Source organism: Vanessa cardui, chromosome Z, assembly GCF_905220365.1.
Source record: "Vanessa cardui chromosome Z, ilVanCard2.1, whole genome shotgun sequence".
In the NCBI taxonomy this organism is placed as follows: domain Eukaryota; kingdom Metazoa; phylum Arthropoda; class Insecta; order Lepidoptera; family Nymphalidae; genus Vanessa; species Vanessa cardui.
The window spans coordinates 10344796-10370049 of NC_061154.1; the positions used below are offsets into that span (position 1 = coordinate 10344796).

The following is a 25254-nucleotide window of genomic DNA, read 5'->3' on the forward strand; positions in this document are numbered from 1 at the left end:
TGCACAAAAAGTAAGTAAGACATTTTAGTGTTAATTTTGTCACTGTGATCATTTTATGTTAATGAATATCAAATAATATATTTTTACATCTGGCAATGATTTAAATTATTACCATCGATTGGTTATGTTGATGGTATAGATGTTAACCATAAAAATAACCAAAGTAATGTTTGCCTAGTAGTCGAAATTCGATCGTAAATATCAGTGATGAAGTTTTGATTGTTTTTTACATGTTTAGATCAATTAAAAAATGGTTACCGAACAGAGGAAGAAATGATAAAGTGTTTAGTTTTTTTCCTATTTATATGGACAAGCAAATATTCATGATCGGAAAGCAAATTTAAAAACTTATGAGATTAAGTCCTTTATTGTAAAAATAGATACAGACATAAACAGATAAAAATACAAGTTCGATAAATAATTTTTGAATTGTGTATTGAGACATTTTTTTCATAGGGATTTAATTTTAAATAATTTAATTAATATATTTCAATACGACAGTACAACAGTACGACATAGATATTTTTAATTACGTTTAACTATGGTCACCAAGTTACTGGGATGACTAGATAGTACACATCGAATACAAACATCCATAATAATCATTCTTAATTAATGGTCAGGTTCTGAAAAGCACTTATTTTAATGATTAAATATAGTAGAAACATTGATAACCTTAGCAAATAAGCTAAGTAAAATATTAAAACAGCATCTCAAACGTTATTAGACGATGAATGAATTAAGCTCAAAAAATGCTTTGTCAGTTTTATCTTTAATCATCAATTCAATTAGTGTATTTTGATAAAGAACAATTTAAGTACTTTACAGAAACTGACGTATAGACTAACATTGATTTGATTTAATATCTTTTGATTAGAATTCATACTACAACACTGATAACTATAATACTAACACCGATAAACATTTCAAAAATTTAAACAGTGATTAAGATTGTAAGTGCATTGCACAAAGTTTCAATTTAAAGTTGATTTTGTGAATTTAAATCTTCCAAAAATAGATTACATTGGCATTGTGTGTCCAACACAATCTTTGACCGAATCTTTGGCCTAAGCTGAAGAGTTCGAGTGAGGACCAAAAAGCTAAGAAAGTGTCGCATTTGTCTGCGCGTGAGATGGGTATCACAGTACTACAAGTTATTAGTAACATCCTGATTGAGTATCTATAATAATTTTACCTTTAAATTTTATTTACTCGAGTATCAGAAAACGCACATTTATGACAAATATTTATTTATAAATTAAAATAGTATTATAGATTTAAGAGCCTCGATCGGACACTGTATACAATTTTCTATAAGGTAATTTAGCAATATTTTTAATATCAACTATGAATAGATTTTATAAAGACATATAGTTTTGTAAAGACATTTATAAAATTAAACGTTATATTTTATACAAGCAAAATTTTGTAGATTTTTTTTTTCACAAAAATATTATTTTTTTCTGATGTGTTTTTGATTTCTTTTAACTTTTTTTTTAAATAAATAGACGGTTTTTAGAGCGAAGATCGTTTGAAGTTGTTCATCATCAGAATAATTACATCTTCATACCTTTGAGTAGCTGCAAAATAAAATAAAAATTAATATATTTGTTCATTTGGACGCTTAGATTTGTGTATGTACACATTATAAAATACCTGTAACAATTTTCTGTTATATTCCGGTTCTTCGTCTTTTTGTGTACCTTCCGGTGTATCTGGCGGTGTATCTGATGGTGTTTGTGTGTCTTTCGGTGTATAAAGCATCCTGTCATGCGATGTGAATCGCGGCTGCGCTGTGTCTTGCTCAGGTTCACAGTCAGTTGGAGCCGTAGGTTTTCGCTTACTTAGCTGTAAAACATTTATTATATTAAAAGCCATCTCTATCTCTTGATATTTGTGCGACAGAGAATAATATATATGTCATACTATATCATCCAATTCTTTGAATAATTTGCGAATGTTCTCAGTCGCAACTTTTGGGTCCAATCCATCTCTTATTTCAAACGGAATTGGGCAATCCATAGAGGGTCCTGAAATAGTAATTATACTCTTTATTTATTGCTGTGTTATATAAATATATATGACGTATAATATTTCATTACTTAAATATCAAAAATAATATAGTAAATATGTGTTTTACTTGGAGCGTCGTACTCTGGATCTCGTACCCAATAACCATAAGGGCGTAAGTAATAAGGTTTCCCGGATGTCGGAAACGGCTTTGGTACCTATAACACCATAAATATAAAAACCTGTTATATTAACTTCATTCGTGTTTTAATAACTAAATACAACTTGTATTAAAATGAATTCGTTACCTGTGCGACTCCGCTTATAAATTTGTATCGATGAAAATGAGTAGCCAAATAATATTGCCTGTTTCGCATAATATCAGCTTGGGTTTTTATCGGCTTGATCTTAAACAAAACACATAATAAATGATCTCATAATCAATTGTGACAACAGTAATGAAAAAAACATCATACTATTGCTTCCAGAGTTTTGAATATACAGAGAATTCGATGTAAATCTGCTGGATCGTCAATGCCCATTTCAGGGTAAGGTGCATTGGATGATGATGATGACGCTGAAGCAGAATTTGGATCTGAAATTGTAATGATATCTTTAGTCTATTTATATTTTAGACAAAAAATATATTTAAAGTACGTGTATATACCGTTCGGATTTGCAGGCTCCATCTTTAACGCCTAGCCTTATTTGATGGCTTTCCCTGAAATTTGTCTATAGCTATTATTATTACGTATTAGACATTTGAATGGGATAACGAACCAACTTAATCTGTGTAATAATATCCAACATTAAAAACATACGATAGGAACTTGAAAAATATTTTGGTTAACTGTTTTATATTTTTGGTATATTTACAATATCCTGGTAAAAAGTAGTAGTATTGATAGTAAATAACGAACAAAATTAATCAATTTATCATAAAAATTCAACTTTATAATACAATATTTTTTACGTTCCATTCTTACGTACAGAACAGTTGGTTGCTACTTCTGTTTATTCGGACATGTTTTCCAGAGTTTGTTTTGTCAACATGAATAACAATCTTGGTCTCTTAGGAATCTGACGACATCAGTTCCATTTCCATTTTGAAAAACTTACAAAATTGTAACTAAATTCTTAGAAGCGGTATGTACTTCACAATATGCATTGCGGTAACTATCATTATCATAAATGCATTTGAGTGAATTTGTGGTTATTATGTGGGAATAGGAGAAGAAAGGTGGCTTTGTGAAATATTGCTTCTTCGAGTTTGACGATTGACATAAATTAAGTAAATACAATTTCCGCAAAAAAAATACATAATTGGGAAACAATAGCCCGCAGAATCGAAGGATTTCCAAGAGATATGTGTTTTTTGGGAATAGGTTAGCAAAGGCTGGTGGCGCTTCAATTCTTCCGCGAGCATAATACTTTTGTCCCATTATTGACTTTTAGAGTCTGACAGGAAGTATAGATATCACTAATCTAGCCAATGACAACATGCGAACTTGAACCGTACCGGAACTTGTAACAGAAGTTTATTTTGCAGATACAGATTTGCTGTTCTTTGGGTACATGTTTTAGCTATCCTCGACCCATCGTGTACATTTCGTTAAGAATGGACCAAACCTCTTTGCATTCTGCAATTGCTGTGCTCGCAATTGTATTAAACCGACGGTAACATTATTTAATATAGTAACTGGTCCAGAGTAAATAAACAAAGTAAAGGACAGAATCAAGTGGTCTTGAGAGTAGTGAAAGGTGTTCATTAACAACAACAGTCGACAAGTTATTATGATTGAACAATGTCAAAAGTTAAGGAAACAATTATTTTCATGTATTAGTTTAAAACCTTCAAAATTTCAATATTTAGTTATATAGGTAAAGAAAACATCAATAAAAACTTATAAATACTTTTTTTTGTACATATGTTACTGAACCCCTCCTAATCAGTTGGACCGATTTTGATAAGTTTTTTGGTTGATTTAAGTTAGATTTGTCAGGTTGCGCTACGACTAGGAAGTAAATAAAAGTCTCATTTCACCCGGACTACGCGAGCGACTATATTTAGACAGGTATATATTTATTTATTAAATAACTTAATTCATTTCCATATTATACTCACGATATTCAAAAGCCGATTGCCGCCAAACGTGAAACTAGATAACTGATTTATTATTATTAAGTGCCAGCTATGTTAATTTTCACTTAATTTTTCGTTGGATTGCGTGTGTGCGTCGCCGAAGTGTATAACGAGCAATGTCTAGATTTTCCCGGGCCCATCAGGCTAGATCCAGGCCGCCTATCTGCGCATGCCTTACTTTCAATCAATAGAGCAAGGATCAAAACTACGATATAGTTCTAGAATGTTCCATTGTTTGCAATATGCAAATTAAAATTTGTTTTTCCTCAATTTTCAATAATAATTAATAATTAATGATTGTAGTCCAATTTCGTTCTTAGATATAGATGAGCCAACCAACAGTATTAGTATTGTTTGATCTCTTAAAATAATCTTTGAAATATTTTTAGACTATACTGTCATAACTTTCAGCTTAAAATCAAGGCAAAAATCGTTATTCGATATAGAAACAGCATCTGACTCTTGAGTGGGGCTCAACAGACAGTGGTACTAAACTATATTAACAGCAATATTATATTCTTCCATAATTCCATTCAATAATATTACTTTGTATCGACAAACAGCAAACAGGTTGACATAATCTTATAACACTAGACTTACATCTCCTCAAGTTCAAATTGCAATTTCTATTTCCTTATTTGGTTATAACGGAAGCGGGCTGATGAGACTGGCAATGCGACGACCGAAAGGAGCTGAGTTTGCAAACCACCGAGTGCAAACTGCAAATAAATTCATTGACAGGAAAGCCTAGCAAGGAAAATTAGTCGAACCAAACATCGATTATCGATGGTAAATAGCAGGAGTCACCATTGCCAGAAGGTACAGTATTAAAAGAATATACTATAAAAATAAAGAAACTGAGAAAATAAACAATTATGTCGTGAAATTTATTAAACCATTTAGAATCGAATACCGAAAATCGATATTTTTAAAAAAACAATAATGTTCTTAGAATTCAAGATACCTTAATCCTATTAATTATTCAATTTCAAGGTAAAATATTGAAATATATGACCAAGAGTAAGGTTATTTATTGAATACTGCTGGATAACTAAAATTTTGCTCATTAATGAATTGCCAAAATAAAAATGTTTTGGTGAATCTCATTTCATTTTGTAAAATATGATAACGTTCATTCTACTTGGTGGTAGGGCTTTGTGCAAGCCCGCCTGGGTAGGTACCAACTACACATCAGATATTCTACCGCTAAACGTAGTATTGTTGTGTTCCGGTTTGAAGGATGAGTGAGCCAGTGTAACAACAGGCACAAGGAACATATAGCATCTTAGTTCCCTAGACTGGTGGCGCATTGACGATGTAAGGAATAGTTAATATTTCGTACAGCTTCATTGTCTATGGGTGATGGTGACCACTTACCATCAGGTGGCCAGGTGGCCCATATGCTCGTCGGCCAATCTATTCCATAAAAAAAATAAACACGTCAAACAACGCCTATATCATGCCATGATACCATTCACTCACTCTGATCGATGATAAAAAAACATCGCGACGTAACTTGCATAACTCAGATGTAAGATGATTTGGTCATGTATGAATATCCTCCAAATCGAGGTTAACTTGCATGGCAGAAGTTACTTCTATTTTATTTATGCTATTCATTTATTTTGTCCCCTTTGCTGTTGAAACACTTAGACCTTGGAAAGTGCAATAAGATTCATTAAAAGTGTAACACCTCACCTTATTGCCTCCACCTGTGTCAGGAGGGCTGGTTAATTTTTACCCAGGGGATCGGAAATGCAATTCAACGGGAAAATGTTACTAGCTTTTTTGCTAACATTCTAAATTGCCAAGATAAGTTAATGTAAGTAATTATTATTTAAATGAAGACCATTTATTTAAAGGTTCCAATAATAACACTTTTAAATGTAACACATTTATTAAATCTTTAAAGTTCTATTCCCTGTCTCCATTCCATTAATATAGTTAAGTACAAGTTGTAGAATAATAATACAAGATGTAAAATACTTATTTAAAACAATATTTTAGCAAAATAATACTATTTAGTAACAAATCAAACGAGTATAGTACGCTTTAGTTAAAACAATTCGATTGTCAAAAATTCTATGTAAAAAATAATTATATATTCTAATATTTATCGCTAGCAATAAAGATATAAAACTTTTTAATAATACATAGAAGTCTTTCCCATTTATTCTGTCCCCATCATTAAATCGTTATACTTAAATTATTGTAAATATATATAATAATAATGTAAATCATATATTAGCGCAGACATCGAATAAATATGAGTTGAAATGTCTTAAATTGCTGACTATAAACTACTAGACGAATCTGAACACTTATACCTTAATACATCCATACAAACAATTAATCAATCTAATACTAAACCTACGAAGTAAAGTATAATTAGTTATCTATTTAAATAATAATAATAATATATATTATAAAAATTTGACTTAAAGGGTTGAAATACGTGAATATGACTTTGGTATACGGTAGGAGAAGTGACACCCTCTGACTCCATTACATGACGCGTGAAGCGTCGGCGCCTTTAGAGAGCGTAACCGCGAGAGTAAGTAACTAATCTAAAGGGATCGAGAAAACTCTTTCGCCTGTAACAATAATAGTCTTTTAGAAATACAACTCGAATATAAACAAGTCCATAAATAACCTTTGATTTTTAACTTATCGCTAGTTAGTTAACGTATTTATTTACACAATACTCTGTTCCACAAAGTTACCTTCAATTTTTGTTTTTGTTTTTTTTTTCCTTTAAGTATTAGTATCTTATGTAATCATATTCTTTATAAATTAAAATAAATGGACAAGAAGAGTCATTTTATATTACAGCTACTAATACTGACATGGTAATTATCTTCTACGTCATATTAAACTAAAATGTATTAATCCCAAAACAGCATAATATTTACTTTGGTAATTTTCTAATGAAATTGGGCCTTTGTGATTGGAACATCTATATTATCCTAATAACATCTTAAGATCATAATAACATTCATACGAAGAAACCTATTACGGCCGAACACATATTTTAAATATTACTGGAACTCCACCAAAAAACAATACCGTTAGTACAACCGATTCTATAAACATTACAACAAACAACTATAAATATGTCGAAGAAGTTTTAGCACATTCAGAATATATCATAACTTACAACTAACAATCAGTTAAATATCCTAACAATAGCTCTGTAGGCAGACATAGAGACGTATAATTAAAATTGGTTTTATATAATAAATATTAATAAATCAAATAAGGTATCTTGTTCTCGAGAACGAGCTTAAGGCTTACTATAAGTCTGGTCAGTTTCAGTATCCGGCAAGCGTTTCTCACGTTGAACGTCGTCATCCCTCCACCAATCTTCCTTCTGTGAAAAGTAAATATTGTTTATGCAAGTGATTTACAACAATTAGTTTAATTTATATCCATTACTAGTATTCTCCCGCGGCTTGCTTCGCGTTTTAGAGTGTTGGTTGTCATGTAGGCATTAAAATCGGCTCAGCGGTTTGGTCGTGAAAGAGCGACTGACTCCTATGTACTAAATAGAGTTACTTTTACATTTTTAATATTAATATAGATGATACATGACAGTCAATTTTAATCCAAATCTTCGTTAAACTGAATTGAATAATGTAAAGCTAACGCATTTAAAGATCAAATTACCTCTTGTTTGTATTTCTTCTTGGATTTCTTTTCATATAAGAAGTTGCTCTTTGCAAAAGGTCGAGGTGCGTATGGTGGTGCTGGAGACGAAGGTCCCGAGGACGCTAAACAATAAATAGAGATTAATATTATAAACTAATTGCATTTCACACAAATTATAATGTACAGGTCACTTACTGTTGCTCTCGTCATCCGAAATTTCTATAATAGTAGAAGCTGGGCGATGACCTGTAATCAAAGATACAACTTCAGTTGCTACCTGACATTATTTGGAACAGTAGGCGTTAGATTTTTCCTTACCATTTCCGGAATTGTTCTTCTTTGGAATCGATTTTCTTTTCAACCGGGGTTGCGATGGTCCGTCATTTTTATCAATCAATTTAGCTATCTGTAATAAACAAGATTTGAATATTTCTTAAATTAAGTTACTATTGTTTCTTATCAACTAACGAGAAATGAATAATCGCATATTTATACCAATGCTTTGCAGATAATGTTTGGATCCGGGAGAGGTTGGGGTGATGAAAATGGTTCAGTTCCCCCAGCTTCCTCCTTTTGCTCGTCGTTGTTGCTCATTTTTTTTTGTTTTTATTCTATAAATTTCGAAATCGTATTACACAAATTTGATTATATTTTGTATATATTTTTGGTTCCAAATTTAAAAATTAAAATATTTCTTGACTATAACTCATCGATATGAAATATTTTTAATGAATGTCAATAAAATGTATATGCGCAAAGCAAATGCAGGTAAATGCAGTTCCCCACCTCGCCAGGTTTTGCATCTGCGCAGATCCCAACATCCTTTTCTACTCTTAAATTATCCTCGAAATCAATAATAGGAAGTCATAATCTGATAAATACAATTCCGGTTCAATTTATCGAATAGAAATATTATTATAAATAACAAAATGAATAAAAATGTGTTTATTAAAATTTAATTTAAGAGTAGTCATGTGGTATTTAAATTATTTATTTGATAAATAAAGTGAGCATATATAAATAGAGTGAGCAACTATTAATAAATAATAAATCTTATTAAAAACAAAGAAAAATATTATAAATAAAATTAAACAGGTATAGTATGTGAATTGCTCACTTTTGATTTTGGCTTAGTAGATGATCACTGTTCAACACATTTAGATTATTTCTTCACAGTTGGTGTAAACTATAACTTATATGTTCAAAATATTTACTTTACAAGATATGTCACTCTTGTTTGAATCCAGAATCCAGAATGCAAACATAACAATAATGACTTTTGATTGGGGATGCCGTCTAAAAAAATTATCAAAGTTAATAATTATCGATAAATAAATAAAAAAAGTTACTTTTAATAAAATGTTTATTTTAACGTTATTTCCAATTTCATAATTATTTTTTGTTAATATTATAATTGAACGCAAATACATTGTAATAAAATAAAGAAAAAAAAACAGTTTATATTTGAAAACACGCTATCTACGAACCTTCTTTTTATTCTTAATTTTAAAATGTAAATATAAAAAGTAGTAAATTGATTTTGATAGAATTGTAAAATATTTTCACTGAACTTGATTTTAACTTTCAATTTGTAAATAAAGAACCCATACACTTGACGTAGAGATTTAATATTTTATTTAATTTTAAGTAATTTTGGAAGAATTAAATATCTGTACATTTTTTATAAAATAGTTAATCGATCTTACAAAAAATTGAATAATAAAGATCCAATTTACGTAATAAAAACGTGTCTTAAAATCATAGGAGGGAAGAAAAATCCTGCAAACGGCATCCCCATTTTACTTGACGTTTTGTGACTAATGACATTGAATGACAACTGGAAATATTGATACAGCTTATACACTAAAGTTTACTCGAAGGTTTCTTATTTATTATAATGTTTACTTGCCCCAAACTCTTTCATCCCATATACGACGACCTAAAGTTCCTCGCCCTATTAATATTGAATGTTTCTTAATATTTGTGTATAATTCACTTTGTAATTTTGTATAAACATTGAGCGTAATATAATTAAGTTGTAAATATTTTATATAAATATTTTTCGAAAAATGAAAATAATACTTAATTTATTCAAAAATCCATAAATAAAAAAGCATTATTTTAAACGTTTGTCACGTGATAGAAAACGCTTCTAATTGGTCGGGCTTATAATGAAGTCACTTGCTTGTTAACCTTGCTTGCCTACTAAATATACCGCAGTTAATCTGCGGTATATTTAATTATTTATATTTATTTATTTAATATAGGCAAGTGACGTCACCAATCCCATTTCAGTGCCATATTGTCCAAGTACCGTTTTCGCGCGTTATTTAAATATGATTTTTTAAATATTTTATTTTTTGGCAAATATGGTCCAAAAAAAAAAAAATCAACTTTAACTGGGTTGCTTAACGTCTACTTATTAATATAAAAGAGACTTTAAAAAACAATTAAATACCCTATTGTGATGTTTTTGACGACGAAAAAATTAAATTAATTTTCTCATAATCAGATTAATTTTAATCAGACTGAAATCGTAGCAAAATAATTATAAGCGGAAAAGACTGTCCAATTCGTGTTGGCACCACGTTTATAATATGATTACATTAAATAATATCTCATGATTTAAAAAGTACTTTTGATGTTACACTAGCGGATTTAATACAAATCCATTAAAATAGTTATAAAAAAAAGAAACATTTTTTTTTTGATTATTTAGGAGTAAATCACTGGCGCCAAACTAAATTGTAATACGTCAGAGGGAGTATTCATCTCGTCATATTCAAATAGTATAAACTCTGTGTTTATTTCCTGCCGGATGAAAGTTCAATGTAAACGGTAACATATACGTAAGGTATCAACTTTTTAAAATTTTAAAATTATAAGTTTCAAGATTTTTAATCAATAAGAGATTCATCATTTATTTATACTCAAAGTTACATTACCACTCCCTCCCATTCCCTCAAATACATATATAACATTTAAAACAGATAGATGTGCGGCTGAAATAAATAAACATAAATTTGTTGTGTCGCTGGAAAACTTACATATTCTTATTTACATGACGCGTGAAGCGTCGGCCAGTTTAGCGAGTGTAAAGCTTCAACTAGACATACCACGGCGTACTAATAATACATAAACAAGCTATTATATCACTAGTTACATACACTATGCACATATCACTAGTTTATTGACTTATTTATTTACATGATTCTGCGCAGTTTCTTGCAATATATTTTTTCATTTTGCTTTAATCATGTTATTTAGAAAAAAGATCATTTTAAGGTGATTTTTAAATGTATGTACTCCAAATTTTAAATACATAGTACATTGTTCATTTTCGCTAAAAAGACTGCGAAGCTCAATACCATTATATCACATTTATATGAATTTTAAGTAATCTATATTTACTGGAATTTATCTATAAAATGGCATCCTACGAAACATACAACATGTATGTAGGTCCATACAAAGTATCTTGTACTTATTGTAGTGGATTTATAAATGTTACTCATTAAAAAAATACAATATATATAGTAAATATAATAAAAAAATATATAGGTCGAATAAAAATAGACTTTTATTAAGAGTAATCAATTTCAGCGAATTAAAGAAATAACAACATTAAGAACATTTTCTAAATATTAACTGCAACAATAAATACAACTAATTCTATAAAAAATAGAATTTCTACTAACATCAAAATATATTGATACCTAGTACTTTAATACTACTACTAGAGTACTATCACTTGTTATAAAAACAATTTTAAATTCGTATTTAGACATAAAGATGAATAAAATAAACATTAATTTAAGTAAATTAAAACTTATATTATAATTTTCATAAATCATTCCTGACATGACAGCGATCGAATCTTCAAGTTCAACCTGAAGGCTTACAATAAATAGGTGTACCTATATCGCTTTCAGTGTCCAAATGTGATTCTGAACTTCGTTTTTCCACCGATATTTTTCTGTAAAAAAAAACACTGCTTCAGAATTAATTTACCAAAAATTGTACTAACAAATTAACATACCTACTAAAACATTAATCTTCAAATTAACTTGAAATAAATTTCTGCTTGAATTGATGTTTTTATTAATTTGTCCATGTGTTTTTGTTATTACTTTACTTACCCGTTCCCCATTTGTCCTTATTAGCGTGTGATTCGATCTGCAAGAACGAACCCATATTTTAATACTGCTTACAAGTGAATATTGACAATGGAAGAGTAGACAGCATATACCTTTTGCTAATTAGACTAAGATCGAGGGAAGTGGGAGTGACGAACATCCTCAAAATCGGCTTTTGCTCATCATTGTCGCTCATTGCTTTGTTTTGCTAAAAATTAAGAATCTTATTTATATAAATGTGAACATAATAATCCGTGAATGCGCCAAGCAAATAACTTAAATGTAGGCCCCTCACGCTCGGTAATGGTTTCGCAGTTCATTTTAAAAATATTTATGTATAAAATATGTTATAATTAAATACATGCGATTTAGAAGAACTAGTAATAAAGCGTTACTTACGATTTTTATTTAAACACAACAGTACACTTAATTAAATTATTTTTTTACAAACTGCACATTAGTTGCACCTTATTGCAGCTGCAGTTTATTAAAGTTATTAATTTTACAGTTATTAATGTTGTAAATAACAGTTTATTAATTTTAAAAGTAGCCTTTTGAACAAATTACAAACTTCTAATTAATAAATATTCTATCCGGGATCTCGTCTATATTGAATTGAGAGCCAATGACAATATTTAATTAGATTTTTCAAAGACTCTTTGGAGAATTTAAAATGATAGCACGATGATGAAAAAAATTGATTAAGACGAAAGTTTAATACCCAGTCCATAAGTTCCCTTTCAGAGATATCTATAATTTGCTTCATATATATTAGGATTCATCAAAGGGGAAGCTTTATACTTTGCACTAGCACACACTCCAAATCGAATAGTTCTTGAAAAATAATGAATGTCATAAATAACGTGACGACAATAAATTTGGACTGTAGCCCTGAATCATTAAAATAAAAGCAGATTATTTCATTGTAGTTTTTATTCATTTCAAGAGATAAATTATTTCTAATTTTTTTCCTTAGTAACTATCATTTTAGTTGTTAAAACACTAAAGAAATTATGACACTTACATCGCTGCAGTTTATTATGCAGCAGTACCTCATCTTTGCCATAAGTTACATAAATGACATCGAATTTGAGGATAGTAGTAAGTTTGAGTTCGCGACAATATTACACATTTAAGCACAATTTACATCAGCAACAGCATACATACTATACACACGTTTTCAAATAAAAAAGTAATTATATAAATACTAACGTAATTAAATACTTTCACTAAAATCAAGAATGTTAATAATAATCAAGAATATAAAATCGTCCAAAATAATAACTACATAAAAGTGTTACCATGCTTAAAATATATTTGTAATATTTATTTACTACTGTTGTGTAAGTGAAAATTGCCCGCACTGGAAATTAATAAAATAGAGAGATTTAAAAAATATAAGTTAGTTTATTAATAATGAAGTAGCCAAACTTAAAGTAAATGAAGTGTATTTGTGATTTGCTTGCAATTAAAAAAAAACTTTACTTTATCTGAAATGATAATGCACAAAAATAATAACTTGCATTTTAAATTCACTACGAAAAATGGATTCTATGTAAATTCATAACAATCATATTATATAAAATAGTGATCATAAAAACATGACAGCATCTATGTTTAGTCTGAATTAAGGAACCCTTTTTTCGTACTAATATCAAATCGCCAGTGCGTGTGTTACATAGCATTGCAAGTCATGATATCTTTCGCAGTGCGGGCCAGCTCTTATTCTACGGATGTTTACAAATACCTACGTATTGTCACAGATTTGTATTTAATAAAACATTATAAGCTTGCAATTATTAAAACAATTTTACAATAAAAACATTTATTGAAATTAAATTGACTTTCCCTGTTGCCATTCCATTCGTATTATTAAATTTTATAATTTCAAGCTAGTTTTACAACAAAAATTTAGCAAAATAACATTATAAAAAGTAATTGATCAAAGTTTTCGTTCTAACAAAAACAATATAATAATTATTTAAAAATACTGATTACCTCGCAAAACAATATTACTAACAACATCAAAAAAATCAGCGCTATGACTTTTCATATCATAATAGATTCGCCAAAAATAATTTTTCAAATTTTCTTGTTCTCTCTGAACCTCTTTCTATGTCTATATTTAGTAGTAACTAGTGCGTTGAGATTCATAATAAATCGGAGTATCTATCTATACATTTCCAAGCCCATAAGATTATTTTTTGAATAATTAGTTTAATAGAAAAATAATTACCTCAATCTTTAACTCAACAACACACTTGCTATACTAAAATGTTTTATAGTATTTAATATATTGTAAATTGCTAGGAGTTGTTAATATTTGGAGCAAACATTTTTTATTTTTTTATGAAAATAAAACAAATCTTTAAGTCATAGAACCAAGATTGTCGCTTATGATGTCAGTAATATGATCAATTAACCCTGTATACATAATTTATATCACAAATCACAATAAAAATCCTATAGAGCACTTTTTCTTAAAAATAAAGATATACAATACTATAAAAAGAAGTCTTTCCATTTCTCGCTCGAATAATTTCTAAACACAGTCATTTCTCGGCACAAACATTTATTAAATATTAGTCGGAATACTGTGCGATCTGCCTACGGAACAAGATAAACAAACCGACACGAAATGATTTTCCCTGCGATACATAATTTTATTACCTACCGATTGAAATACATATAGAGGTCAAGTTATATAAGAATATTTTATAAGAATGACTCATTACAGTAATAAAATACTTGAAGATGCTCTTCATGCTACTCTCATGCTTCATTACATGACGCGTGAAGCACCGACAAATTCAGAAATCGCGGTCATACCGCGATAGTCACTAATCCAAATTGTGATAGAGAAAACTCTCATTTGAGAAACACAATACGTTTGTACACTATTTCATAAATTACCTTCGAGATTAACTTATCACTAGTTAGTTAACATCAATACACCAACAATCATAATAAAAACAGATCAATACACCAATTATTATTAAAATCGATTAACTACATGTTAAAGTGTAATAAGTTATGAAGTAAAATAATAATCATGGACCGTTTAAGTTATAAAGTAAGTTACCTTAAGGTTCAAATAGGTGAATATACTTTTTGGTTTGTAGTAAAAAAGTGTACACTCTCTAACTTTGTTACATGACGCTTGAAGCGTCAACATGATTAGAGAGTGAAACCGCGATAGTAAGTAACTAATCTAAAGGGATCGAGAAAACTCTTTCGCCTGTAATAATAATAGTCTTTTTGAAATACAACTCGAATATAAATAAGTCCATAAATACCCTTTGATTTTAACTTATCGCTAGTAAATTTTTTATGTACAGGCTACTATGTGCCACATAGTTTCTTAATAATTTTTATTTTTATTAAATTCTTGTATAGGCATATTTGTAGATCAAAAGTTACAAGATTAGTAATTGTACCTAATCCTGAAATAAGCATAATATTTACTCTGGCAATTCTCGATTTTAATTGTGGCGTCATACGATATGAACAATTTGTATGGTCATAATGGCCGTACATCAAAATACCTTGTATTATTCCGTTTTTTATTTTGGTTAATAGTAAAGCTTGTACTACGTTAAACTAATAGTATTATAATATTCACAAATCGAAAGGGGAAGCTAAATACTCGTACGATAAGAAATAGTAGTAACTTGATCCTTCAACGAACTAGACATGCGATTTTCGCAATGAAATTTATAAATACAATGACGGAATAGTGTATATATTAATTATAATGTTTCCTTTAACTAGTCACATATCCACTAATACAAGAATAATATCTTATCTTCAAAATAGTGAGTCCTACATTAAAATTCCACTTGAGAGCGTTTGAGAACATCTTTTACTTGGCAACAATTCTACTTTTTTTTATTAGACAAATATAAACCTACAATTAGCTTCAAAGCTTTATAAGATGTAGCTATTTAATATATGCTACTTCAAAAATACTAAATCGTATATAATAATCACTATATTAAGTAGTTTTAACAACTTAAACCCGTATTAACAAAGAATAACAATCCCTATTTGAGCGATTTCAATGTGAATGTTAATAAACATTCTAAAAAATTTTATAAAATTTAAAATAAAAAATAAAATGTCGTAAATACAACCGATTCTATAGAAATATAGACATATAAGTTCTAATACACTCAGAATATTTTATAACTTATAGCTAACAATCAGTTTAATATCATGGTAATGTCTACAGACATCAAATTGAAATTGATTTTCAATTTAAAATATTCATAAATCATACTTAATCAAGGGACGAGCGTCTCGTCTTTAAAAACGAGTTTAAGCTTGATCGCCCTCATCTCGCCCACAATCTTCCTTCTGCAAAAAATTGTTAATAATTAACTCACAATCAATGTAACGCTATCATAATGAACATCACCATTAACTCATGACACATAATAGATGAATCAGAAGAAAATCGTTTAAGGCGAATGATGTACATTAAATGTCATGAAAGATGGAAGTACCTCTTGTTTGAATGTCTTTTCATACAAGGAGTTACCATTTTCGATAGCTTGTGAAGCATTTGGTTGTGTCACTGCAGAAGGTCCTGAGGACGCTGGAAAATTGATAAGATAATATTACAAAAGTTATCGAAAACACAAAGGATAATGTCAAGGATACTTACTGTTACTCTCATCATCTGAGATTTCTATAATATTCGCGTCTGGTTGTGGACCTAAAATCAAAGTACACCATTTTAGTTGTTATCTGATTTAGTTGTTAGAATTGTAGGCAGTCGTTTTATTATACTTACCCTGTGAATTTTCTGGCTGTGGTTTTGACTTAATTTTGGACTGAGTAAGCCCTTCGCATGAATCGATCAATTTAGTGATCTACAAAATGAAAACGAAATTTGATGATATTTTATTTAGTAATGTTAAATTTCTCATCAAAAAAATAAACAAAAATCAAAAAACATAGTTACCACGGATTCTGAGATCACATTTTGATCCGGAAGATGATGGGGTGATGGACCTTGCCCAGCTTCTTCTGTTTCTTCTTCTTGTTCTTCGTTGGTGTTCCTTATTCTGTATGTGTTCTACCAAATTGAAAAATATAATATTAATGTATGTTCATTTGTTTTTCTTCTATAATAACGTGTGAACAGAGTAAATGAAGAAATGAGTTAAAACCAGATCCATTTTAAAATGAGGCGTTAAAAATAGTCACTATGCGTCCTTGGAGGTTTTGCTACTGAGACTTATTGACCATAAGTCAATATTATGGAAGGGTTAAACTTTATACTTATTGAACGAAAACTTTACGAGACGCAAAAGTGAGTAAAATTAATAGTAATCTCAAAAGTTTCATGTATCATACCTGATCGGTGAAAAGCAACGCGTTCTCACGAACGAGATTAAGCTTTAGCTTGTATGAGTACATAGTCATTTCTCCACCCGTTTTCCTTCTGTAAAAAACAAACATTGTTCTAGAATAAAATTAATTCATAATAATTTGTTTACAAAAAAAAAAAACAAGTTAGTTTCTCAAGTAATTCGTTTCCAAATTTAAATTACAAGTTTACATAATACTTTGTAAAATTAGTAACGTAAAACTGACTCCATACTTCCTTTCCACCGGGCGTGGTGCATTAATCGGTGCCCGCGACGAAGGTCCTGAGGACGCTGAAAAAGTAATGACGTAAATTAATTACATATATTTACATATGCATGTGCATGTATTACGCATAGCGCACAAGATACACACCGTTACTCTCCTCGTCCGAGATCTCTATAATAGCAGAATCCGAGCGCTGTTGATCTGAAATCGAAGTTATAACATCAATTGTGACCTGATTTTGTTAATAACATTGTAGGTATTTGTATTATAGCCCTTACTTTGCCCAGGATTGACTGTATTTTGGAGTGGCTTACGTATCACCCGGCATTGGGTTTTGTCACTTTGATCCATCAATTTAGGGATCTGCAAAAATAAAACGTTTAAATCATACCATTATTTTGTGTCAACAAACAAAATATATAACAATAATATGCATATACCAAAGACTCGCAGATGGCGTTTGGATCTGGAAGACGAGCAGGTGTTGTACTTTGTCCAGCTCTCCCGGCTTCCTCTCTGTTCTCTTCGCTATTATTTGTTCTAGTTCTAGGCTAAAGAGTTTCGGAAAAATATTACATTAATATACATTATTTTTAAAATCTTACCCAATCTAACTAAAATCTTTTTTTTTTTCTCAAGTTCAAAGATTTTAATTTAACTACGTCCCAAAATGTGAATATTCCCGAATCAAAAACTTTCAGGTGCTGTTATAGTAAGACACAACTTAGATGTAGCCTCTGAAAATTCAATGCAAACGATTAATGCCGATTTCCTCAACCAATAGAAATAGCTCCCTATCGCGCTATTCGACGCTATTCGATACTGTAGATTCCAACCCAAGACAGCAATGTGAATGCACGTGATTGTATTATTCTGCACATCTACGGCTGGAGCTGGAGCTTGCTCTTCAAAATCACACCTTACTCGATCTTCTACGTGCACCTGTCGTCCCATAAATAAGATAATATGCATATGTCAGTTACTTAAGTATGCATCGACGATGTCATAAAGGGTTAATACTTATTACAACGTCAATATTCAGCACTTTGTAGTGATCATATACCATCAGTTATCACATTTCTCCACATATATAACCTTTTCGATATAATAAAAACTTAAATTGAACAAATTACAAGAAACGTAGTCCTAGAAGATTATAAATTCCGAAAATTTTATAACCTGCACTCTAATATTCTTATAATAACTCCTTAAATAGACAAAGACTTAGAATTTAAATTAGTTTCTGATATAAAAACCTACCTGTTCATTAACCATCGAGTTTTCACCAACGAAATTAAATTTAACTTTATATACAGTCATTTCTCCACCGATCTTCCTTCTGTAAAAAAAAAATCATCTAGAACATTTTTTTTAACTTTTAGTTAAAAAGTATTTCGTTCCAAATTAACATTAGAAGTCTACATATCATGTGTGAGCTTAGTATGGGAAAGGTATTATTAAATATTTCATTACTTCTTTTCGGCGGGTGGCGCTGCATTCCCTGATGCCCGAGAAGGTCCTGAAGACGCTGAAAAAAAATAAAAGAAATATAATGAATATAATCGCACCTGTAATCTTAGACGATGAATAACGTACAAAATACTAACCATTACTCTCCTCATCCGAGATCTCTATAATACAGGAATCTGAGCGCTGATCTGAAATTAAAGATGACAACTTCATTTGTTTCCTGTCTTTGTTATATCAGTTCGAGGTATTTTCAGTATTCTTACCTTGTCCAGCATTGTCCTTATCCGGGCTTGATTTGTCTTTCGTAGTGGATTGCGAGGGGCCCTCACTATTATCGACCTAAAAACAAAGATGTTACTTATTTTACAATTATTATTATTAAGCAACAAACACATAAATTAATAAATGCATATGGATTACCAATGGTTCGCGGACCATTGCATTCGAAAGTTGACGGCTTGAACTTGATGTAGATTGTCCAGCTCTTGCAGGGTCGTCGTTGCTAACGATTCTGTTCCTATTCTAAAAATTAGGAAAATGAGGTGAATTATATTGGATCAATGTCTATAACTATAGTAGCTTTATATATAGATATGTTGATCCACGCTTTCGCATTGTAAACGATCATCAGCTCCATAAAAGACAACCGATATATTGATCCGGAGTACATATAGAATAAGCATCCATGGACTTGATTTGGTATCTTTCCATCACGCTCTTCATCATAAAGTACAAAAAGAAGTGATCCTTAAAGGTTAAAAATTATACAAATGCGTCAAACGTAAGCTATCTTCGTTTTATATTCATACGTCGCTACATTTACGTCTTTTTATCAATGACGATCTAAGGGCATTTGAGTATAACGGCTGGTCAGTGCTATATATGATCGCATTCTTACATATGTGTATTTTTAAGTTACCACTTATATTTAGTATTTTTTTTGTAAGTTATTTGACAATAATTTTTCATGTTGAATTGAATTTATAAACATAACCAGTTATATTTACTACAAAATATAATTACATAATGCCCATGAAATTTGTAGATTTGGACATTCCATAAGGAAAAGAATATGAATTCATTACTCATTTAGGTATAACATATGCTTAAGGTTTTACCAAACGATAAATTGGAATTTGTTTCGGACGAAATCGTCAGCCTCTTTCTACCAGTAAAACAAGTACCAAACAACCTCAAAGGGACAGGGTGAATTACTCTGTCGCGCAAAAAAAATCTTCGCCTCAGTTTCGCGTGCATGGGATTGCTTCGGTGATACTAACAGGTACCGAGTAATTCTATGTGGATGGACTTGGTTTAGGTTTCACATTAGCTGCCCGACGCCGCTCGTCTGCTCTTAGAGCTCTCTCAAAGTGTGGGTAAACAAACTATCACCAGACTACGGACGGCACTCCCGTGGAGATAGCACTAGAAAAGTGCAAAGTCTTCTTTCTCACGGCAAGCATCAACCCCAGTGCCGGAGCCTAGGATCTGCTATTGCAGTTGTTTATGATCCTGGATTTGGAGATAACTTACATATTTTCTCAGCCTCAATTATAACTGCTGCCTCATAGCAGCTACCGAAACCGATTCTCATATCTTCGCTAGTGATTAAGCGATTTTGATAAAAAAATATAAATAAATAGTATTCATGAAATTTGTATGCTTAATCTAATCTGATGTCCCTGATTGGGCGCCAATTTTGAAGCAAAGCTGATGCTTTGCTTTGCTTTCAAATAATATAATTAAATCCAAAATTAATTAGGGCTATAATGATACAAAATTAGTTCAAGGAGTTTTGTTGGGCACTTATCTGTTGGCTGAAGACTAGAAAAAGCTAGTAATCGTAAAGAAAAAACACAAATGTATTTATAGAATATATAACATCTTGTCGCTACGAATTTTATTAAAATAGGATATTATATTCCACTAGGATGGGATATTTTCTTATATTTTAGATGTTAAATTACGTATTGTGTCAATCCAAAAACCATTGAAAAGATTCTTATGGCGAAAATTTAGAGTAGATTTTTTTACATAATTTATCCTACAAGTAGCATTAGTTACAGTTTTATCATTTAGGCACAGTTACTTATAAACATATAGTATATATTCATCTTATTCTCAAAAATATCATGAAAAAATAAAAAGTTCTAAAATATATGTATTAAAAAAATTTATGAAAACTTTAACTAATATTTAGAAAACCAAATAACATTGTTTTTCAAATTGTCAAAATAATTGAAAATTTATAAAAAAATTATTACAAAAAATAATATCATCAAGATAACAAATTGTATAGCATTATAGTCCTAAAATAACTAGCACTTTCCTATTTTTTTTTTGCCTATTCTAAATAACTCTAGTAACTCTTTATTTAGGCAAGGGTAAATAATTAGAATTAGTTTCCAAAAAAAAAGCATGTCATACCTGATCATTACCCAACGGGTTTTCCCCGACGAAATTAAAACGAACTTTATAAACGGTCATTTCTCCACCGATCCTCCGTCTGTAAAAAAATGTTCTAGAATGAAATTAACTTAAGATAAAAAAATCGAAATTAATTCGTTTCCAAATTAATATTACAATTCTACATAAAACTATGTAAGCTTAATAGAAAGGTAATGATGATGTCATTTAATATATAATTACTTCTTTTCGACGGGTGGCGCTGCATTCATTAATGCCCGAGAAGGCCCCGAAGACGCTGTAACAATAAGAGAAATATAATTAATATAATCGCACCTATAATCGTAGACGACGAATTACGTACAAGATACTTACCATTACTTTCCTCATCCGAGATCTCTATAATACAAGAATCTAAGCGCTGATCTGAAACTAAAGATTACATATGCATTTGTTATCTAATTTTGATATTATAACAGGATACGTTTAGTGTTGTCCCTACCACCACTAGAATTTTCCTTTTCTTGACTTGAATTCTCTTTCGAGGTGGGTTGCGAAGGGCCTTCACTATTATCGACCTGAATAACAGAATATATTTGTATATATATTAACACAAATATTTCTTATAAACAACAATACACAATAAAACAATAATTCCATATACCGCTGGTTCGCAGTTCATGTTTGAATCCGGAAGACAAGGTGACGAGCGTGGTCCTTCACTCCCAGTATCCTCCTTATGATCGTCTTTGTTGCTCATGATTTCGTTTTTATACTACAATATTTGAAAAATATTACTTAACTTTTTAATGTCTGAATATTTTATTTGAAAAAAGTCCAAATCAAAAAGTATCTGCTTAATGATAAGTTCGCGAGGTGAAGTGTATTCTACCGATATCAATAATATGTATATGCGCAAAGCTATTGCAAGGTTAATGCAGTTCGATGGAGGTGCTATTTTCCCAGGTGTTGCATCTGCGCAGATCAACCCATCCTTATTGTATGTACCTATTATCCTCGACGTCGATAAAATCAACCGTAACTTAATTAATTGTGTATATGATTTGAATGTTTTAATAGTTTAATGAAAACATTAATATGAGTAGTTAAAATTACTCAAATAAAAAAAAAACACAATAATTATTAATTTGAATTTGTAATTTATCACATACAATAAAATATTTTTTATTAATAATTAATTAAATATAATACCGTTTTTTTTAAAATTATTATTTGAATATAGTAATCACAACAATATTAAAAAATAACAAAATAACTTAACTACAAAGAAGAATACGAATAACATTAATATTATAAAAAATATAAAGAAATCAATTACTTACTATTTTATTCGAAGACAAAGATAAACTTTGTAACTAATCCTGTATTAATATTTTACAATAAATAATTTATCGACTTTAGTTCAAACTGCACTTTAAATTGTCCAACATATTAATTTCACAGGACGTCACTCTAGCGTGAATATGGAACCCGAATGCATATGTTGCACTTATTAAAAATGACTATCGATTTTTAAGGATGTCATCTAAAAAAATTAGCTTAATTTACAGAATATCATTCTTACGAAATCAATGAAGTAAGAGCAAGAAAATAAGGCATTAATTTTATCACTTTATACAAATGTTTATTTTGATTTCTATAACGAGATGTAAATTGAAATATTCAAACAGACGTAAAATAAAGTTTTTTGAAGAAAGTCAAAATTGGTATTGATGAATATATTTTATTATTATTTAGAAGGAATTGTATGCCTGTTTCTTTCAATCTAATAAATATTAATTTTTAGTAAAAAAAATTTAAAGCATCCTCGAAAGATAAGAGAAAATAGTGATTACTCTTAAAATATCTAGGATTAATCATAAATGACAGAATTTTATGAATAATAAGATCTGGCTTAATGTGACTTTAAAACCCCTGTATGCAGCCGGGCAAATAATTAGAAAAAGCTCTCATACTATTTGACAAGCAATGACAAATGACAATTATTGACAGCAAGATTTATGACTTTTTAATAATTCTCACGATTAATAACTTATAAAAAATTTATTGAATATATGGAAATAAATATATCCAGAAAGAAGTAATTTCATGATGGCACTAAAATTTTACAGTCAGTGCCATACTAGAACGGACATTCTCCTTTATTTTTAAAGTGTTTATTTCATGACATTATGTTTCAGTGACACATTCACTCATGTCCGAATTTCCCCGTGGTTCTTGGTAAAAAACAATCACATAATGTGACGAACCTGATACATCAGGTCACATTACCCGTAAGCATATAACATAAATCACATAGCTGAAGCGGTGTTCTTGTCGTGGCCACAGGCTACATTAATTTATTGATTCTGAAATGTCATGCGTGCGCATATGTTCCTTTTCACGTTTAATAATATTCGCAAGATTTAACAAAGTAACATAAAACTGCAAGATAATGTTTAAAAACAAGAAATGTTAATTAATTTATAACTCATGTAGAAATTGTAAGGTAAACTTGTAAGGTAAAAATGTTTTTTATTACATTAAACCAAAAATTAAAGACTTGAGAAAGAACAAATCTGCAAATAGATCAGTATAATACTTATCATTCCTTTATTTTCAGTAACATAATCTTATTAGAAAATATTATTATCGTAAAATTTGGTGTTACCTAATGATATCAAAAGATTGCAACGATCAGTTTGAATGGTTACTGTAGTACTCGTACTATCACAAATATGAGTTATTGGCTCGTTATGTCACCAGTAGCTAGGGATTACACGTCCGCTCTCACCACCGGCTCGCGCGCGACTGTACCCCCACTACCCGTGTACTCGAGACAAGTATACAAACACTACATCCCTTCCTTAATATAATTATTTATTGAAAATATATCCTTTTATAAATATACCAAATATAATTGCTGAAAGATAAGTAATATAAAAACACAGAATAATTTTCCAACAAGAAATTTTAATAACAATCACTTAGTACTATAATCAAGAAGTTTAAATTTTGTAATAATATTTAGTAGACAATTTTATACTATAAAGAATAAACTTAGATAATAAACCCAGGCGTACTATATATTTACTACTAAATCTACTATTTTTCCTCACTCTGATTCATTTTATTTTCCTCCTTTCCCTCTTCAATTTCCTTTCCACCATTGTTTTGAACTTCCCATTCACCTTCAATTATTTTTAAATGTATAACATTGCGTCTAAGTGTTTGACCAGTTTCTTCATTTCTCACGAGTACGTCTCCACCTTCTGTTCTTTCCACTATGTGCGGAGTTAATTTGTAATTAACTGATAATTTATTCCCTTTTTCCATGTCCTTCACATATACTTTGTCACCTTCTGTGATCATTGTTTCTTGAGCTCTTCTCTTTCTATCTCCGTACTCTTTTCCTCTTTCTTTATGTATTGCATCCCTGTCTCTAACTTCTGAATCGTCCAATACACTTTCACTATATAACAATGAAGGAATTTTGTCTTTATTCATCCTCTTAAAAAATAGTTCGGCACGTGTTTTGCCTGTTACAGTATGTGGTGTCGAGTTATACATCATTAAATATTCCCATACAGCTTCCTTTAAATCACTTTTTTGCACTTGACTTATTTTTAACCTTTTTAAAATATCTCTGTTTTGTCTTTCTACTTCGCCATTCATTTGAGGCCAGTAGGGAATGGTGTTAAATAGTTTTATATTACACTGTCTGCAATATTCTTTGAATTCTTCACTTATGAATTGACGACCGTTGTCTGCTGTGATAGAAACAGGATAGCCAAGGCGTGACGTGGTGAATGCCTTCAACAGTCTCCCTTTCGAGACGAT

General features: G+C 30.2%; 3 protein-coding genes across 4 annotated transcripts; all 3 read right to left on the reverse strand.

Annotated features, from left to right (window-relative positions):
* Positions 1 to 436: 436 nt before the first annotated feature.
* Positions 437 to 4249, reverse strand: LOC124543242. Its single transcript, XM_047121386.1, has 8 exons — positions 4136 to 4249; positions 2678 to 2731; positions 2487 to 2605; positions 2319 to 2417; positions 2141 to 2228; positions 1927 to 2030; positions 1657 to 1848; positions 437 to 1580 (listed from the first exon to the last, which is right to left on the reverse strand). Exons 2-8 carry the CDS (start codon positions 2697 to 2699, stop codon positions 1557 to 1559), a joined length of 648 nt encoding a protein of 215 aa, XP_046977342.1. The 5' UTR covers positions 2700 to 2731; positions 4136 to 4249; the 3' UTR covers positions 437 to 1556.
* Positions 4250 to 6214: 1965 nt separating this feature from the next.
* Positions 6215 to 9038, reverse strand: LOC124543139. The gene is made up of 6 exons (XM_047121207.1): positions 8919 to 9038; positions 8297 to 8412; positions 8120 to 8207; positions 7997 to 8047; positions 7820 to 7923; positions 6215 to 7523 (listed from the first exon to the last, which is right to left on the reverse strand). The coding sequence occupies exons 2-6, from the start codon at positions 8393 to 8395 to the stop codon at positions 7437 to 7439; spliced, it is 429 nt and encodes a 142-aa protein (XP_046977163.1). The 5' UTR covers positions 8396 to 8412; positions 8919 to 9038; the 3' UTR covers positions 6215 to 7436.
* Positions 9039 to 12961: 3923 nt separating this feature from the next.
* On the reverse strand, positions 12962 to 22952 carry LOC124542859. 2 transcript variants are annotated; one of them, XM_047120745.1, is made up of 21 exons: positions 22758 to 22952; positions 22079 to 22189; positions 21917 to 21992; positions 21790 to 21840; positions 21658 to 21712; positions 21436 to 21514; positions 19429 to 19530; positions 19272 to 19347; positions 19146 to 19196; positions 19012 to 19066; positions 18799 to 18877; positions 17979 to 18089; positions 17817 to 17901; positions 17686 to 17739; positions 17546 to 17603; positions 17299 to 17386; positions 16904 to 17017; positions 16733 to 16811; positions 16604 to 16654; positions 16443 to 16534; positions 12962 to 16293 (listed from the first exon to the last, which is right to left on the reverse strand). In XM_047120745.1, exons 2-21 carry the CDS (start codon positions 22172 to 22174, stop codon positions 16255 to 16257), a joined length of 1491 nt encoding a protein of 496 aa, XP_046976701.1. In that variant the 5' UTR covers positions 22175 to 22189; positions 22758 to 22952; the 3' UTR covers positions 12962 to 16254. The 2 variants fall into 2 exon arrangements, with proteins under 2 accessions (XP_046976701.1, XP_046976702.1); XM_047120746.1 differs by lacking the exon at positions 22758 to 22952 and having other exon boundaries at positions 22079 to 22268.
* Positions 22953 to 25254: the final 2302 nt, after the last annotated feature.